This window comes from Cyanistes caeruleus, chromosome 7 (assembly GCF_971803275.1).
Source record: "Cyanistes caeruleus chromosome 7, bCyaCae1.hap1.1, whole genome shotgun sequence".
Lineage (NCBI taxonomy): Eukaryota > Metazoa > Chordata > Aves > Passeriformes > Paridae > Cyanistes > Cyanistes caeruleus.
The window spans coordinates 4606420-4622923 of NC_141707.1; the positions used below are offsets into that span (position 1 = coordinate 4606420).

A 16504-nucleotide genomic window follows, 5' to 3' on the forward strand; every position below is an offset into this window, starting at 1 on the left:
GTTTTTTTGCTCTGCAAAAAAAAAATGGAATTGCACTTGGTCTTGATCAGCAGATTGTAATCACCCAGTGCTACTTCACCTAGCCATGTCACTTGGTTTTGTTTTATTTGAGCAATAAATACCTTAAATTTCTTCAGAGTTATTGCATGTCTTCTGTAGGGACTCATCACAGTCCTGCCAGGCATTCATCAAGGCTCCCAATGAGCCACCACATGAAGTATTCCTCTGCTCCTTATCAATCAGTTTGCTTATAACTTTACTTTTTCCTCCTGAAGTAATCAAAATTTGATATTCCACAGATTGCAGAAAATTGTCACTGCTGTATTCTGTGCTAATCCATCACAGGAAACAGGCATAATTTGGGCATCAGAAGAGCATTAAATGTTTAAATAAGCAAGAGAGCCCATTTACCACTCCAGATGACAGGGCAGAAAAATGTTTGGATCCCAGGTACGTTGGGAATTGCAGCACAGACCTTACAGAGCATCCACACTTTGCAGCAGGCACCAGCTTTGCTCTATTCTTCATATCACTCAAACAGTCAAAAGAATTGCTGAAGCCCAGAGAGTGAAGTGAATTTTTTTTTCAGTTTAAGCTCTGTGGTGAAACTCTCTCAGCTCTTTGTGAAAGATATTCCACATGGTTAAAGCATCCATCACATTCTTGTTGCCTCGTTTCTCTCTGTACAAACAACTCCTGCTAATGATAAGAGGGGGAAAATGTCATTTTTGGGCTGTAGGTTTGAGCAAAATATGCACCTTTGCCATCTTCAGGTCTTGAAATAACTGCTCTGATGGTAAATGGGATGGACAGGCCCTGTGTGTGTGAGATGTTCCATGAGGCTCTGAGCAACCTGGGATAGTGGAAGGTGTCCCTGCCCATGGCAGAGGGGATGGAATGAGATGGTCTTGAAGGTCCCTTCCAAACCGTTCTGTTATTCAAAATGCAGAGGGTGGCTGCTCTTGTTTCTTTATGAAACAGCAATTCCAGTGGACTGGGGAGAAAATTCTCACAGAGAGCATGGGATGTGCCTTCATTCAATAAAGTTTCCCAAAGTCTCCTTGGAGGAGCAATGATTGTTTTCTGGCAAGCTTCATCATCCTCTCAAAGCATCAGCAGAGCAGATGTTGAGTCAGGCTGGATCATGGTTTGTGTACTCACAACCCCCAGTTTTGTCCCCTACTTTTTGAGTCAAGTGGTGTTTTAAACTAATTTCCCCTTCTGGTAGTAGTTCTGTCTGTCCCATTTCTTTTTGCATCTCCTTGCATGGTGCCATAAAGCAGCACCTTGGTTTTCCAGGGGAATAAATGCCATGTCTAATCCATGGAGCTGGGCAGCACCAGGATGTTGTGCACCAACCCAGGGGCACATCTTCCCTCCCCAAGAACAAGAGACTCCATGACATTAGAGTGTGAACCTTCCTTTGAAAGGGTGACTGGCCAGGGGAAGTCACCAAGACTTGGGACACTCATTATGAGCCAGTGCAAAGAGCAGATCAAGCTGTCCATGACAATATCCCAGAGGAAGGTGCCCCAGGAGACACAGAAGGTGCTGATTGTGGTTGTCAGTTTTTCTGCCTTTTTCAGCTCTCCTGCTACAAACACAGCCCAGCCACCCTTGTCTTAAAAGGATCCTTAAGCTTTCCTTTTCTCCCCTTCCACCGCTTCAAAAACACAGCGGTTGACAGTCCAAATGTTTGAAATAATTGGATTCTGCATTCTAATTCATCTGTAAAGTATTCGTTGATTAAATTAGCCTAATAGATATTATTTCTTACATGACTGCATAATTTCATCCTGATTGGATCACTATGGCACTAACGAGTCCCCCCATTTACTATTGACTCGAGAATCACAGAAGGCTGGAGATAACTATCATCTTGTTTCCATTTTTTTCCCCTCTCCCAGGCTAAAAGTTAAACTGATTTATACTAAAAAGGCACACAGCCAATGCCCAGGTACATCTGTATTTTAGTCTTTGAGACCAGTGTTAGAATAGGAAAAAATCTTGGTTTATATAATCTTGAGCCCTCTTGTATTTATTCAGTGGGTTGTTTCTGAAGCAGAAAGATTAACTGACCATTTAAATTTCTTTGGGGGGCAGGGGGGGCAGAAATGGAGATATTTTTAAATAAAATGCATTTTATTATCTCATCAAAACAGATAGACTCATTGCAAATGAACCTCGTAAGGACTGCACACACTCAGGGAAATGGAAATTCTCCTCTCAAGATAATGTTCCAGCCAAAGTGGTTTTAGCCCCTGTTAGTAAGATTTTTTCTTTGAGCTGCAATTTGAGTTGTAACCAAGAGAGAGGAAGAGGAAAACAAAATTGCCTTTAGTTTCATGCTAAATGAGAGCAGATCCTGGTTTTTAAGGAAGAGGGAGCTACCTCAGAGTCCCGCTCCCCTGCCCTGGGGATGACGGGCTCCGGGTCTCCGGGCTTGTGTCGGGAAGGGGTTAACAGCAGGACTGGCTTCTCCCCCTGCCCCAGTGGCTGGAAACAGCTGGTGGGTTTTGTGTTGCGCCGGTGAACTGAGCAGCCCAAAGAAGTTTTGGCAAACACTCGGCCTGGCCGGGACAAGGAGAGGTGGGTCAGCTCAGGAAGCCGTTTCCATGAGCCAACAGGGGGAACAATGCCCCTCTCAGCAGGGACAGAAGGGACACCCGCTCCCACTGAATAGCTCCCCAAAAAAACCCGGCTCAAAAGGAGCAAGGCCCATTCGCTTCTGGGAATCCAATAAATTGTTTCAGGAAGTGAAAGTCTGTCCCGGCTAATGGAGCCGTGATTGACAGGAGGTTCTCATTACAGCGCCCATCAGGGGACAAAGTGAATTCCAATGTTATTTAAGAGGTTAAGTAGAAATAAGATGCAGGTGACAGCCCAAGGCTTGAGGCATCAGGCACTGCTCTTCCTATGTTGTGGGGTTTTTTTGTGAAGAGACTCCATAAAATTTAAAATGAGTGGAGGCAGGGGCAGTTTAGGAAGTAAAATTTGGTCCTGCCATGACTCGAGGGGACTTCACCTGGCTGAGAAGCAGGGAAGTGAAGGTTCCTTTGGGAATTCTTGCATTAGGAGGTCCTCGTTCTCTAATTCTAACATGGATGTTACATTTGTAACCCCACCTAGGCTTGGGTCAGGTTGGGTTCTCATGGCCCCAGAAGCAGGAGCAGCCCACAGAAGCTCAAGGAACATTTGGATATCACGCTCAGGGACGCCCGGGGTGGGATTATTGGGGTGTCCATGTAGGGCCAAGGGTTGGCCTTAATGATCCTTGTGGGTCCCTTCCAACTCAGGGTATTCTCTGATGGGTTTCTGTGTGTGCTCCTCCAAGGTCTGTACCTGTCTGGAGAAGCAAAAGAAACAGAAAATGCATTCCTGGTGACTCGAGTCGCCCTGTGTTCCTGAGCAGGAGGCGTCTCCGTGCTGCCATAGGTTACAAAGCTAAAACTAAAGGCTGTGTCTGGCCTTGTTCAGCAGAAACTAAGCAAAGAAGAGCATCCAAATTGCAGTGTTGCTTGCACAGAGGAAAAGCTGTGATTTAAGCTGTGACCAGAGGTTTAAAGCAGATGCTAAACCTTACAGAGTATTTATTGCCGTATTTTTCCATTTTTCTGAGCTCCCAAACAAGCAGTGTCTTGGCACTTGTGGATGTCACAGGGTGAGAAGCTGAGGGAGCTGCTGACTCCTGGTATTGACAGAGCCTTGCATGGTGCATGGTCAGATACAAGGATGTAATTTAAGCACGGGGTTCACGGCTGGCTTGCGAGTGACGGCGAAACTCCCGCGTGTGACGCGTGTAATAAATCTGGTTGGGCGCAGGATTAATGTGGTATTCAAAATGATTATTTACCATTTGAAGTTGAGACGTGGCTGTGCACGAGGAGGAGCAAATGCTGTGTACAAGGCATCAGGGAAGGGTGCTCAGAGGGGGGAAGGAAAATACCTGCCTGCATTGTTTCACCAGTGCAGTCCCGGCTAACGCTAATGAAAATTGCACTTGAAATGCAGGATTGATTTGTGATGAGCTCAGCCCTAAAGAGTACATTTGTGGAATGATAACCTGATTGGTGGTGCTGCCTCTTGAAGGGCTGAGGGGGTCTAATTGGCATATAACGCACTATAAATTTATTAGCAGCCTCTGCTTCCCCATTGGTGGGCCTTCTCCTGCTAACCACCAGGAAATTACCAATTTTCAGGAGTTACTCACTCAAGTCGTGCTGCGTCTGGGTTTTACAAAGAAATCTCCATTGCTGCTCTCATAAACCCTGGCTCAGAGTTCCTACAACTGGAAGGGGTCACTTGTGCAGTGGACAGCTTGGACACCTTGTGTTGGCCACTCAACTTGGGCCTCCTTGGCTCGTCCTGCCTCTCCACAAACCCAAACTGTACAAAGACCATTGGGAGGGAACGAATCCGTTTGGCAACCCCTGGGCTGCAGCTGCCAGGGAGCAGAAATTGCAGGTTTTTGGCAGTCCACATCCAGGGCTTTGATGGTTCTTATTGATACATTCAGCCCCAGGACATCTCAGGCAGTAGAGGACATACCCACTGTTAGGTTTTGGTTGGTTTGGGGTTTTTTTTTTTCAGGAGCACAATAGGAATATTCAGGAGCCAGTGTAATTATTTCAGTGAGTTCACTTTTAAGATTGAGTCACAAATTAGAAAATAATATTCACATGTTTCTTCTAATTGGTAACAGATTAGGGATATTTTATCTTTTTTAAATAATTTCCAAATGTGGCCCAAAGAGGGATTTGCAGGGAAGTAGCTGGGAGAGAGAGAGAGAGAGAGACAGAGACAGAGAGAGAGCACTTACACACCAGGAACACTTGGGCAAGAGGCTTTAATTCCTCAATTCTGGCTTTAATTCAGCTTTTAAATCCCTGCACAGCTCTCTCTGAGTTGCTCTCCAAGTGGAACTTGCTGTCACTTTTGGCAGGTGTCCCTGGTGCGGATTTTCTTTGCTGTCAGGATTTCTGTGGGTTTCCCACTGTCAAACACCCACCTTATGGCTTGTAAATCATAAAAGCCTAAAGCTTTGCAAGTGATTAATAAGCAGGGGTGCACTGGAGAAGCCTCAGCAGGACCTGAGCACTTCCATGTCTTCTGAAAGCCACGTCCATCTCTAATCTCACCCTTTTGGGACACATTTGGGCAACCCCAGAGTTGTGCATCCCATTGTTGGAAATGAACATCTAAACCCAAAAAAAGAGCATTGAGATTTAAGTTTTTAGTCAAGAGGAACCTCATGGATTTCTCTGGGTGTTAACTGCTGAGGATTCTCAGGTCTTCATCCCTTTTTATTCTATGGAAATTCTTCATCCACTTTGCTTTTCCAGAAATATGAGCAGGTCTACCAACAGTCTTTCTTTAAGTAATTATGATTTATGGTTTGAGAAGGGCATCAAACACCTGCAACCCTCTAAAACAGAGGCAAGTCCAAATGGAGGGAATACTTTGGGATCTCTAAGTTGCCAAAAAAGACATAGTTTTTCCTAAATTAAAATAGCTATTAATAAAAGAGACTGATGGAAGAGTCTGATGACATCAACAATTTCTGTAGAGTTCTTGGCATCAGTGAGATGCTTCAGGTGGGATATTAGGGAAATTTCTTCACTGAGAGGGGTTAAGCATTGGGCTGCCCAAGGAGGTGGAGGAGTCACCATCCCTGGAAGTATTCAAGGAATGAGTGGACACGGAAATAAGTGCCCTGGTGTTTGGTTGAAGGTTGGACTCGATCTTACAGGTATTTTCCAAACTTAAGGATTCTGTGATGCTTTATCTGCAAATGAGGAGACATCAGAAGGTGAGGGGAGCAGAAAGGATAGCTCCATGTCCCTTGGGAAGAGTTGGACAGCAGAGAGCTCCCTGCAGCATCTTTAGAATGCGGATCCCAGAAGTGCTGCCCACAGGGATCGTCCGGCTGCTCCTCAGCTGTTGGACCTTCCCCTCCAAACTCAACTGCCTCCCACTGCTGACTTGTACAGAGCAAGCAGTTGGTTTTATTTGCTTACTGCTCCAAATGTGTTTTTCTTCAGAGTCTGTTCTTTAACACAACATTTATTACTTGTATTTTCTCTTTTATGTCTTACATAAATTCAGTGTAATGGTTGGAGGGTGTTCTTTATTCCCAAATATTCCAAAGAGCATCATCTTACTGCTTCTACTGGAATTAAGATACCATTAAAGCTCTGTGAAAGGATTTTTGTTTTTCCTTGCAAACAAAATTGTAGGAGTTACTGTTAACAAAGGATCAAGAAACATTTCTGAAGGTCTTTGTGAGGCGTTGCCATTAGACCATCCTCTTCCAGTTTTTGATCCTCGGGTGAAGACCAGGTTCTCCTGCAGCCCACAGCGTGTTTTTTCCATTTTGGATTGGTCGGACTTGATGATCCTAGAGGTCTTTTCCCACCTAATTGATCCTATGATGGAAGCCTCAAGCAAACTCTCAGTTGAGATCTCTTTCTACTCTGAAAGTTTGTCATCCCCCTGTGAGGGGGTTTCTTTTCCCCCCCCATTATTTATGAGGCACTCACAGTTCTGCTGCTCCTCCACTTTCCAGCAGGGCGAGCAGAGGAAAAGCTCCATTTCTCTTCTGTGCCGTGTTTGCCATGGGACCCGTTCCAAAGCAGCTCACATCAGCGACTGTTATGGTATCCCTAATGCACTGTGATGGGAGGAGCACAGCCCTGCTCCACGCCACATTGCCCAGCGATGGGGGCACCTCGCGCAGCCACCTCGCTCCGTCTCTCTCCTGCCACAGATTATTGAGATTTATACCTTGCAATATTTGTGTGTCGCTCCCCACCCGCCACCTTGGAGAAGGGAATCTTCTTTTTTTTTTTTTTTTTCCTGTTTTTTTTTTTCCCCTCCCTTTTCAAAAAAATAAGTAATGGTTTTGTGAGCTCTACTTAAAACACTGCTGTGTTAAGCACGGCCTTGCTATAGGAGAAAATTAGTGTTAACAAATTGGAAATTAATGGAATCTTCTAACCCGAGTGACTGTATATCAAATGGCAAATTGAAATTTCCAGTCTGTCTTTAGGTACTGGCACAATGCAGTTTGATTTATGCACTTAAGACATCAGGTTAAGTGTGGTTACACACGAGTAATGAAATGCATTAGGTACATGTTTCCAATTACTATTCCCTGCATATATATATATATTTATTACTGAAAACAGGCAAGAAGCTAATATACTCCTTGGTTTCAGCATTCCCATGCAACTGTTGCAGCTTTTGGCTTGTTTTAGGTCATATTTGTGGTGTGCCCAAGGGTTGAGGTTGCCCACCCAAGAAATGGAAGCAGTTCATGTGTCTGTCTAGAACCACACAGTGATAACTCACTTATCAGCCTTTTCTTTTTTTTTTTTTTTTTTTTTGGATAGCCAGTGCAGTGATATGGTTTGGGTTAAATTTTGCATGGATGTTTACCTTGATACCTATGTGCCAGCATATAAAAGGATTCAGATCCTGAACTCAGGATCCTGTTGGCCAGCAGAGGGTGGGTGTAAGGGAGCTGTTGTTCCTGAGTTTTGCATTCCAGACTCTTGTAAAGTCTCTTCTTATAAACCTTAGGAGAAATCCATCTTCCTCCACTCTTCTCAGTGCTTTTTAAATTACTTTCACCAATCTGTGTGTTTAAAGTCACAGAGTCACAGAATGGTTTGGGTTGGAAAAGACTTTAAAGCTCATCCAGTGCCACTCCCTGCCACCTTCTGCTCTCCCAGGCTGCTCCAAGCCCCAATGTCCAACCTGGCCTTGGACACTTCCAGGGATCCAGGAAGTGGATCTTCTCTGGGCACCCTGTGCCAGGGCCTCCCCACCCTCACAGTGAAAAATTTCTTCCCAATATCCCATCTAAACCTACTCTCTGTCAGTTTAAACCCATTCCCCCTTGCCCTGTCATTCCAGACCCTTGTAAATAGGTCTCCCTGTTTTTGTTGTTGACTCCCTTCAGGAACTGGAAGGCCACAATTGGGTCTCCCATGAGCCTTCTCTTTCCCAGGCTGAAGATTCCCAATCCTCTCAGCCTTTCCTCATAGCAGAGGTACTGCAGCCCCCTGGTTGTCTTTGTGGTCTCCTCAGGACAGTGGTGAGCTCTGTATCCTTACGGTTTACCATTGTTAAGGTTTTTCCCTCTGAAATGTCACTGCCAATGCTTTTTCAAAAAATTCCAGGGCTTTTGGGGTTAGAGGAAAAGAACAACTTACGGCATTCTTCAAGCTTTTTATTAAATCTCTAGGGACGGTTTTCATTTCACATAGTTGTACAGAACAAAGTAAAAACCTGGATTTTTATTGAGAAAAGACTTAAGCAACTTGCAGGGCTTAGAGTTGTCACCCTTAGGATCTTTCTTCTCAACTTAATAAGCCTTATCTTAGTACCCACAGTATCCCCTGCTGTTGTATGTCACACGGCTTTTGCTTAACTTTGCACAGAGTAAACCTCAGGTGTGATATATTTTATCTGGTAAACCTTAAAAATTATTAGATGGAGTGTCGTGCAATGAAAACAGAAGTTGGATGCAATTTTCTGTGATAAATCAGAGCCCACAATTGAGGGGTATTTATCTGAAAAGCCTGAAGTCAGTAAACCTTGATGTCTCGGCCAGGCTGGTTGTTAATGTTGGGCAGCGATAAATCCTGGGGGTGTATTAGCACTTCAAGGAGTGGTGCTGCTTACTCCATGGAGGGGTAACCTACAAGTGCAGAAACAGCAGCTGTTTGGGAGCTGTTTGGGAGCCCTGTGTCAGGAATGCTGTCAGGAGAGGGGGAAAAGGGTGGAGGAGCTCCAGCAAATCCAAATAATGATGATACTGGTAAGTGTCAGGCAAGACGTGATTAATTTGAGAAGCACGTTGAGCTCTGTACAAATGAGTGATCTCTGTCTCTCTCACACACAGCAGGGCTTTTTTTTTTCCCCTGAAACACACAGCTATGAAAGGAAAACTGCAAAATGGAATAGGAGAGTTAATGGTGGAGAAGGTCCAGAGCTGGGGCCTTCAGGAAATGAGTCCCTGAGAGTGAGAGGTGCTGCTGGTGGGAAACGGCCTGTATTTCATAGAATTCTGGAATGGTGCAGGTTGGAAAGGACCTTGAAGATCATCTCATTCCAACCTCTGCCATGGGCAGAGACACCTTCCACTATCCCAGGTTACTCAGAACCAGCCTGGCCTTGAACACTTCCAGGGATTTGTGTTGGTTTGGTTTGGTTTGGTTTGGTTTGGTTTGGTTTGGTTTGGCTGAAAAGGACTGAGAGTAGGAGAAGTAACCTGAGTTTGGCATGATTTTGCAGCACTGAATTGTCTGTCTCTTGGACAAAATTTGAAGAGTGTTGGACACAGTTCTCAGGCAGATAAGTTCCCCATCAGCCAGTATCTAAATCATTTCCAGGCTGGGCTACCACACTGCTCACTTGGACCAGGGTCCGAGGCAAGACGCGGGTTGGCTGATCCGTGGCTCTCCTATGGGGCTGCCCTTCGTCCGTCAGGGATGTTTAACTTGTAACAAGTAATAAGCTTAATAGGTTGACTTTATTTAATTATTAATGATCCCTTTCTGTCCTTACAGCTCATAAAACACCCTGTAGGTTGGCAAAACACTCATAATATTGATCAGGAGCCAGAGAGATATTTATTTCCTCTTTACCCCAGCGCGCATAAATCGCGGTCCGTTCCCTTGGCAGGCGGGATTTACAGTGGACCCGTTTCTTCAAAGCTCTCTGTAATTAAGGAATAAATACCCATCGGTCTTTGTTTGCTGTCTGGAGCCCTCTTGTTTGCCAGGGACCTGGATATTCCCGGTGGGCTCGTGCCTTCCCCCTTAGCAACGTGGCCGGGCGGAGAAGGCATGCGGGGCGCGGAGCCGCTCAGCTGCTCAGCGCTGCCTTTGCAATGCGGCAGAGGGGTCTTCTCCTGCAGAGAGAGAGGAAGCCCCTGTGTTTTCTCAGCATATTGTTCCCAGCTCCTCTTCCATGCCTCTCCTCCCAGTTCCTGCTTTGCTCGGGGCAGGAAGGCACTTTGGAAATTCCTTGCTGCTAGCCCCTTTCTTCTCGCCCTCTCTTCTTCCCCCCTCCCTTTTGCTGTTGCAATTAAAAGCATCGTGAACCTTTCTCCAACATTTCAATCCTGTCCTCCCACCCCCCCACCCCCCCCAATGTTTTCCTTTCACCCATCCCAACACTGCAGCACCAGCTCTGTCCAAAGCAGTGCCATTTATTTGGATCATCACAGTTTGTGATGTGGTTTAATGGGGAAGCCCCAGCACATCCAGCTGCCCTGCGCCGGTCATTAGGTGATGTGTGCTCCTTGTGTGCTGGACCACAAAGCTAATGACACATCCTGGGGCTCTTCCAGGAGTTTGGGAGGTGCAGTGGGTTAGATTTACTTCATTTTCTTGGAAGAGACACATTAACCTTGTCAGCTGGCCAACAGGAGAGGAAATTTGGCAGAGCTCTTGCTGAGCTGGCCAGGTTACGACAGCGTTAAAGGGTTGTACTTCAGTGAGCAACCAGAAATGGCAACACACGGGCTCAGCACCTGCACAGCGACCGTGGAGACACCACTGAGAGGCCTCCTCTCTTACAGAATTAGTTCCTTTAGCAAGAGAGAAGAAAGGATGAAAAAAATTCAGGAGCTTTTCAGTGTTGTCAGAGGTGTGGAGGATAAAACTTCACTTCAAAGTGCCTGAAAGAAGCCTGCTCTTATTTCTGGTGGTGGGGAATCAATGCTGTGCCATGGTAAATACCTGCTGTCCACCGTCTTTCTAATTCAGCCTTCAGAATTTGATCTATTTTAGCAAGTGGTGAGTAACTCTGGATAACGACACAGCATTTTATTCATCCTTTTAGTCATGCTTTGGGAAGAGCAAGGCTGCTCTTGCTCCGGAGCTGTGGAATTCTGATGGCAAATTCCCAGGCTCTCCAGCCACGTGCTGTTGCCTACTCAGGCAGTTCTGGGTCACTGCATGAACACGACTTTTTTTCCCACCCTGCACGTCCTCTCCGTGTTTGCCTCCTGATGTCACTCCACGAGGTTATCTGTGAGGGACAGATGGAGCTGAAGGCAGAGGTGAATGGGAGCGAGGAGGAGTCGGGATGAAGGGTGGATACCAACAGGATGAGGCTTCTGATGGGATTTGTAGGGTGGAAAACCACATGATGGGGCTGAGCTGTGTAGGATGTGGGCTCCTCAAGGAGCATCTCCAGTGCAAACCCACGGCTGGGGAACACAGTGCAGCTCCTGGAGCGAGGCTGTGCTCAGAGGAAATCTGCTTTTTCTCTTCTCTGATGCTCCCTGCTTACCCTCCCCCCTTCCAGTGCCCAATATTTATGTTTCCACATAATAATGATGTGATGTGGCTGGCAGAGTAATTTAAATAATTGGACATTATCTTGAGAAGCAAGAACCTAATTAGATCAAAATAAACCGAGAACTGAAATTTTCATCTGTTTCTAATAACCTTTTTACCTATGTACAGTGTTGCTGCTGCAGCAAGAGTTTCATTATTCACACCACACTATGTTGGGGTTCATGAGTGATGGAGACTCCTGCAGGAGCAGAGAGCTTGGTGGCACTTTGTGGACAAGATTAGTGACTCATTCCTGGTTCTGTAGAGTGTTTTGCAGTGATCCTCTGCTGTATTTGTCCCTTGTGTAACCAGCAGATACAGATCAGGGTTCGAAGGCAGATATTTAAAGAGAAAAGGCTCAAAGAATGTCTGACCTTAGAGCTCTGTCATTCATTTCTCTAAGTTTGTCTAGGAGCTTACAATGTTTGTTTTGCTGCATATGAGGAAGAGGCAGCTCAGACCTTCTCCAGCGTTCGGTGTCATTGGGACCGTCAGAGCACGTGAAGATGTTGCTTCTACAGCACACCAGCTTTGATTTGGTCCTGAGACAAGCACTCCACTGTTGAAAGTTCACTGAAAGAGTCTTGGTTTGGCTTTGACAACTACAGCTGGAGGTGTCTGGTGTGGAGAGGGTCATTTAGAATTGCCAGCATCGCAATTAAGGGAGGAAAAGAGGGAAATATTTACTAGCCTTTATTTTAGGGACTGGTTCAGTGTCTTTCTCCTGATGAGTTGCTCTCCCTCACACTTCCTCATACTCTTATTCAGTTGATTTATTTAAAGGTATGTCAGTGCTGGCTGAAATGAAACACTGTGCCTCCTCTTCCTGCTTATTGCTGACCGCTCCAATAATTCATTTTTTAGCTCATTAACTAACAGGGGATGTGAGCAGTGGTCCTCCGGGGAACTGCAATGAGGTTAAGTGATCTACTGCTGACAACTCTGCTCTTGGACTGGCCTTCCTTGGGGGAAATGAAACCTCAACCAAGACAAGCTGTGGATCCCAGAAGTGAAATTGGGGCATCAGAGCAACAATTGCAGTATTTATGTCTTGTTGTCAGGGTTTCTGAGACGAATGCGAGCGGCGGAGCTGCAGATGTCTCCCAGGAAAGTCCCCAGGACTTCCCATCCAAATTAAATGGTTTGTGCCAGAGATGGAGGGAGGATGTTTGTGGACATTGCCTTTCTAGATGCTCATTGGAAAGAAGTCCTTGTGTGTTGTGGCTGTCCATGAGGCGTAGTCCAGTGTGCTTTTCCTCCTACCTCTGATGAGGTTTCGTTTTCAACCCTAACATCCAAATCTTCCACGTGCCCAGTTTGTACTGTTGGAAAAGACCTGAATCTCACTGCATACTGATGTCAGTGACGTGCTGCCCCAAATGCCTGAGGCCTTTGAAGGCACTTTATTTTGATTTATAGTTCCACCACAACCCTTGATGTGACTCCAAAGGTGGAACTGGATCTTCCTGAGTGAACTCATGGTGCCCAGCACTGAGGCAGGTGGGAGCACATTCTCCTTCCTCTGATATTGAATTTTAAAGAGTTTCCTGTTCTTTCAGTAGGACAAAACTGAGCAGGACTGGGGCATCCCTGTCTTTGCATCCCTCCAGGAGCATCTCTTGTCATCTCTTCTTTGCATCCCTCCAGGAGCATCAGGATTGCCCACACAACACAGAGCAGATGTGAAATTTGTGCTGATAGATTTGTGAACCAGCAGCCTCAATCTTTGAGAGCCTCTGCCTGATCTAAGCAGTTATTCTCTCTATTTAGTGTCACTATTACAGTTTAGGCTGAGAGGTGATTGGAAGTGGGAGACTTGTGTCAGACAGCTTTTTTTCCCTAAATAGAAAGGGACTTTTTCTTGAGCCCCGGTGATCACAGCAATCGGTGCTCTGATAGGAGCCAGAAGTTTCTCTCACTCCAAAGATGGTCTGGGGGAGAGGGGGATTCATTTGCAGACCCTTGACTAAGCTAAAAAAAAAAATATTACTTACATATCTGAGGAATATTTTGCCTTTAGGATGTATGGACATACAAAAAATAAATTCCCAGAGCCCTGGTGTGTGTTACTGTGGGTGGACAGCACAGGTTGAATCACCTCATTTTCATGTTTTAAACATGTTCTGGATGTGTTGGTTATACTCTCAATACCTCTGTGTATGTTTAAAAATCATGTGAGGTCTTTGTTAACATCCTTGAAGATAATCTAGATGGGTGCTGGGAGTAGAACTGTTGCAAGAATGCCCCTTTTATTGTAGATAATTGCGTGTTACTTTATCCCTTTCGTGGCACTGGTTCTAGTTTGGCTTCTTACCTTAAAAAAATGTAATTAGAAAAACCATGAATTAAAGATTCTGATAACAGAACTCCTTTTCTTCCTCCTCTCCATCTGGAATACCTGCAGCAATACTCCATTTATCAGATCCTGCCATCAAAGGTTAATTTGCAACTGCCCAAATGGGTTGTGGAGGGTTTTTTTTTGGTGTGTCTTTTAGCTTGCAGGAGTCATTCAGAGGTTTGAGGTAAAAGAAGCACTCCCTGTGTTAATTTTCTGTTTGCACTTTTGCTCTGAAGAAAAGCCCTGGCCCTGTTTGTGGGGTAAACTGTGGCCAGGGCAGGGAAGCTGTGCCTGCTTTGGGAAGCTGTGCCTGAAAGCATCCGGGCAGGTCACAGCAAGGTCACTCCACATGTCCCAGGAAATGATGCAAAACTAATCCAGATTTGCTGGTGGAAGGAGATGTTTACATAAGTATTTAAAAACAGATTAGGGCTAACCTGACACTAGATTACTGGGAGCAGTGTAAACAGGACTGAAAGGCGTAAACAGAGCTTGGCCTTTTGTACTCCAGAGGAGAGAATCTGTCGCCAGGACCCAGTTCAGGTGATGTTTGTGGTTTTCACAGGCTGAGCAGATTACCTGAGGGACCTCTGAATGGGGCTTTGTCTGGGGCTGGTGCTCTCAGATCGTGCAATTGTATGGTAATTTTTGAAATGGTGAGTGCAGAGCCTTGTTTGTAGTCCTTGTTCTGCTGTAACCTGATAGCACCAGAAAGCTTCTGATGGTTCTTTGATGTATCAGGAGGAAAAGGTGCTTCAAAGCACTGGCTTGAATTTTGGGAAGACAAGAGGGATCATCCTTATGCCTTTGGGAACATGACTCAGTTTGGAGGGGGACAGAGCCCCCATTTGGTTACTTCTGGTCTGGGATACAGAAATTGGGAGCACTTTATTTGCAGTGTATTGTCCAGCCTTAAAGTGGGATCTGGCAGCTTGTTGTGTCTTTGGTCTTTGTGACCACGAGGGCTCTTGCCCTGACCTCTTGCTGGCCCAGGGTTTTTTAAGACCTCCTGGCTGTTGTGATCCTACAACCCCCTGGGCACAGCATCCATCAAGGAGGATCTCGAGCGCTGCCTCGGGAACAGTAAGGTGGACAACACAAATATTGCTAAAAACACAAGGTGTGGGTGACCTGTTCCTAAGGTTTGGGTGAACCGTTCCCGTGAGGGCTTTCTTGACATGGATTTGAAAGGGGAAATAACCTCCTTCTGTTGGTTGAGCACTGTTGGCCGCGACACCAGGTGAGAATGACCTGTCCCCTCTGGCTTCCCTAGGGAGGAGAAAGAGCTCTGGATCCGCGCCAAGTACGAGCAGAAGCTCTTCCTCGCCCCGCTGCAGTGCCTGGAGCTATCTCTGGGCCAGCATCTCCTGAGGGCCACGGCCGAGGAGGACTTGCGGACGGTGATCCTGCTGCTGGCCCACGGCACGCGGGAGGAGGTGAACGAGACCTGCGGGGACGGGGACGGGCGCACGGCCCTGCACCTGGCCTGCCGCAAAGGGAACGTGGTGCTGGTGCAGCTCCTCATCTGGGTAAGGATGCGCTGCCGTGCCCGGGGGCTGGGCTGTGCCCCGCAGCAGGGCCTGCAGGGCTTCACAAGGACCATGTCCTGAGGCTGGGTGTTCCTCACTGCGGGCTTTCAAAGGGCGGCACCGTGGTAGAAAAGCATGTTTGTGCCTCTCTGCTGCTTGCTGGAAAGGGAAGGAGAGCGTGGGAAACGAGGGAGGAGAGATTCCCTTACCTCGGAATACCGCCGGGGCGGATTTTGTCCCGCACGCGCGACTCCCTCCCTCGAGAAACCTTTCTCTCCGTACGTGGCTCAGTGTTGTCAGGCTGCCCTCCCGCCTGCTCCCTCATCCTCCCTTAAACCCAATCCCAAACCCGCTCCCGAAATTCGACCGGCACAGCTCCCAACAGCGCCCCTCTTCTTGCCCCGCAGTACGGCGTGGACGTGATGGCGCGCGACGCCCACGGGAACACGGCGCTGGCCTACGCCCGCCAGGCCTCCAGCCAGGAGTGCATCGACGTCCTGCTGCAGTACGGCTGCCCCGACGAGCGCTTCGCCCTCATGGCCACCCCAAACCTGTCCAGGAAGAACAACAACCGCAACAACGGCGGCGGGAGGATGCCCACCATCATCTGAGGGGAGCTCGCTCGCGTGTTCGCTGAGTCACATCCGCAGCCTCGCATTCCTCCATCCCCATCACCGCTCTGGGAGTCTGGTAACTCTCCATCTCCCTTTTCCCTTCAGTCCATCCCCGAGTCCCAGCCGGCACGTGGAGAGCGCCAGGGGCCGAGGAGGAGCGCGGGGGGCTGCCGGGCAGGCCGTTGTTTCAGCGCCCGCCGGGCCGGGAGGGCGCGGGGGCACCGCCCGGGGACACGGCACAGCCCCGGGGCGCCGAGGGACGGGCGGGGGGAGAGGTGAGCCGGAGCAGAAGGAAGGAGAGCCGGTGACTTTCCCGAACTGACAGTGAAGCACATCAGAACATTTCACCTCTACCGAACGCGGCGACGCCTGGATTTCCATTCTCTTCTCCTGAAGAGCTTGACGGCATAAATCAGAAGCAAGCACAGAGTTTGTCAGGTTTGAAGCTCCTATGATGGTATGTGTCAAATCAGTTGTAGCTAATCTGTCCGGGGAGAATACTGGCTTCATTACACTTGTATAGTTGAGTTCTTCCAGCATTACTGCTGTTTAATAGAACATGATTAGTCATCACGGAGAAAAAAGCATATTAGCTGAGGAGGTAGTTACATGGCACGCTTCGGTGATTGCTTGGATGTGATTGCAATATTCTTAGAAGCATCATATTAT

The 16504-nt window shown here is 47.1% G+C and overlaps 1 protein-coding gene across 12 annotated transcripts in view; it reads left to right on the plus strand.

The window, feature by feature from the left end:
• AGAP1 (ArfGAP with GTPase domain, ankyrin repeat and PH domain 1) overlaps positions 1–15954 on the plus strand; it is a 301042-nt gene extending 285088 nt beyond the window's left edge. For all 12 annotated transcript variants that reach the window (XM_023930576.2, XM_086898932.1, XM_023930573.2 and 9 more), the window contains 2 exons: positions 14966–15221; positions 15629–15954. In XM_023930576.2, coding sequence (XP_023786344.1) covers positions 14966–15221; positions 15629–15832 — 460 coding nt within the window. In that variant the 3' untranslated portion in view covers positions 15833–15954. The remainder of the gene's footprint in view (positions 1–14965; positions 15222–15628) is intronic.
• Positions 15955–16504: the final 550 nt, after the last annotated feature.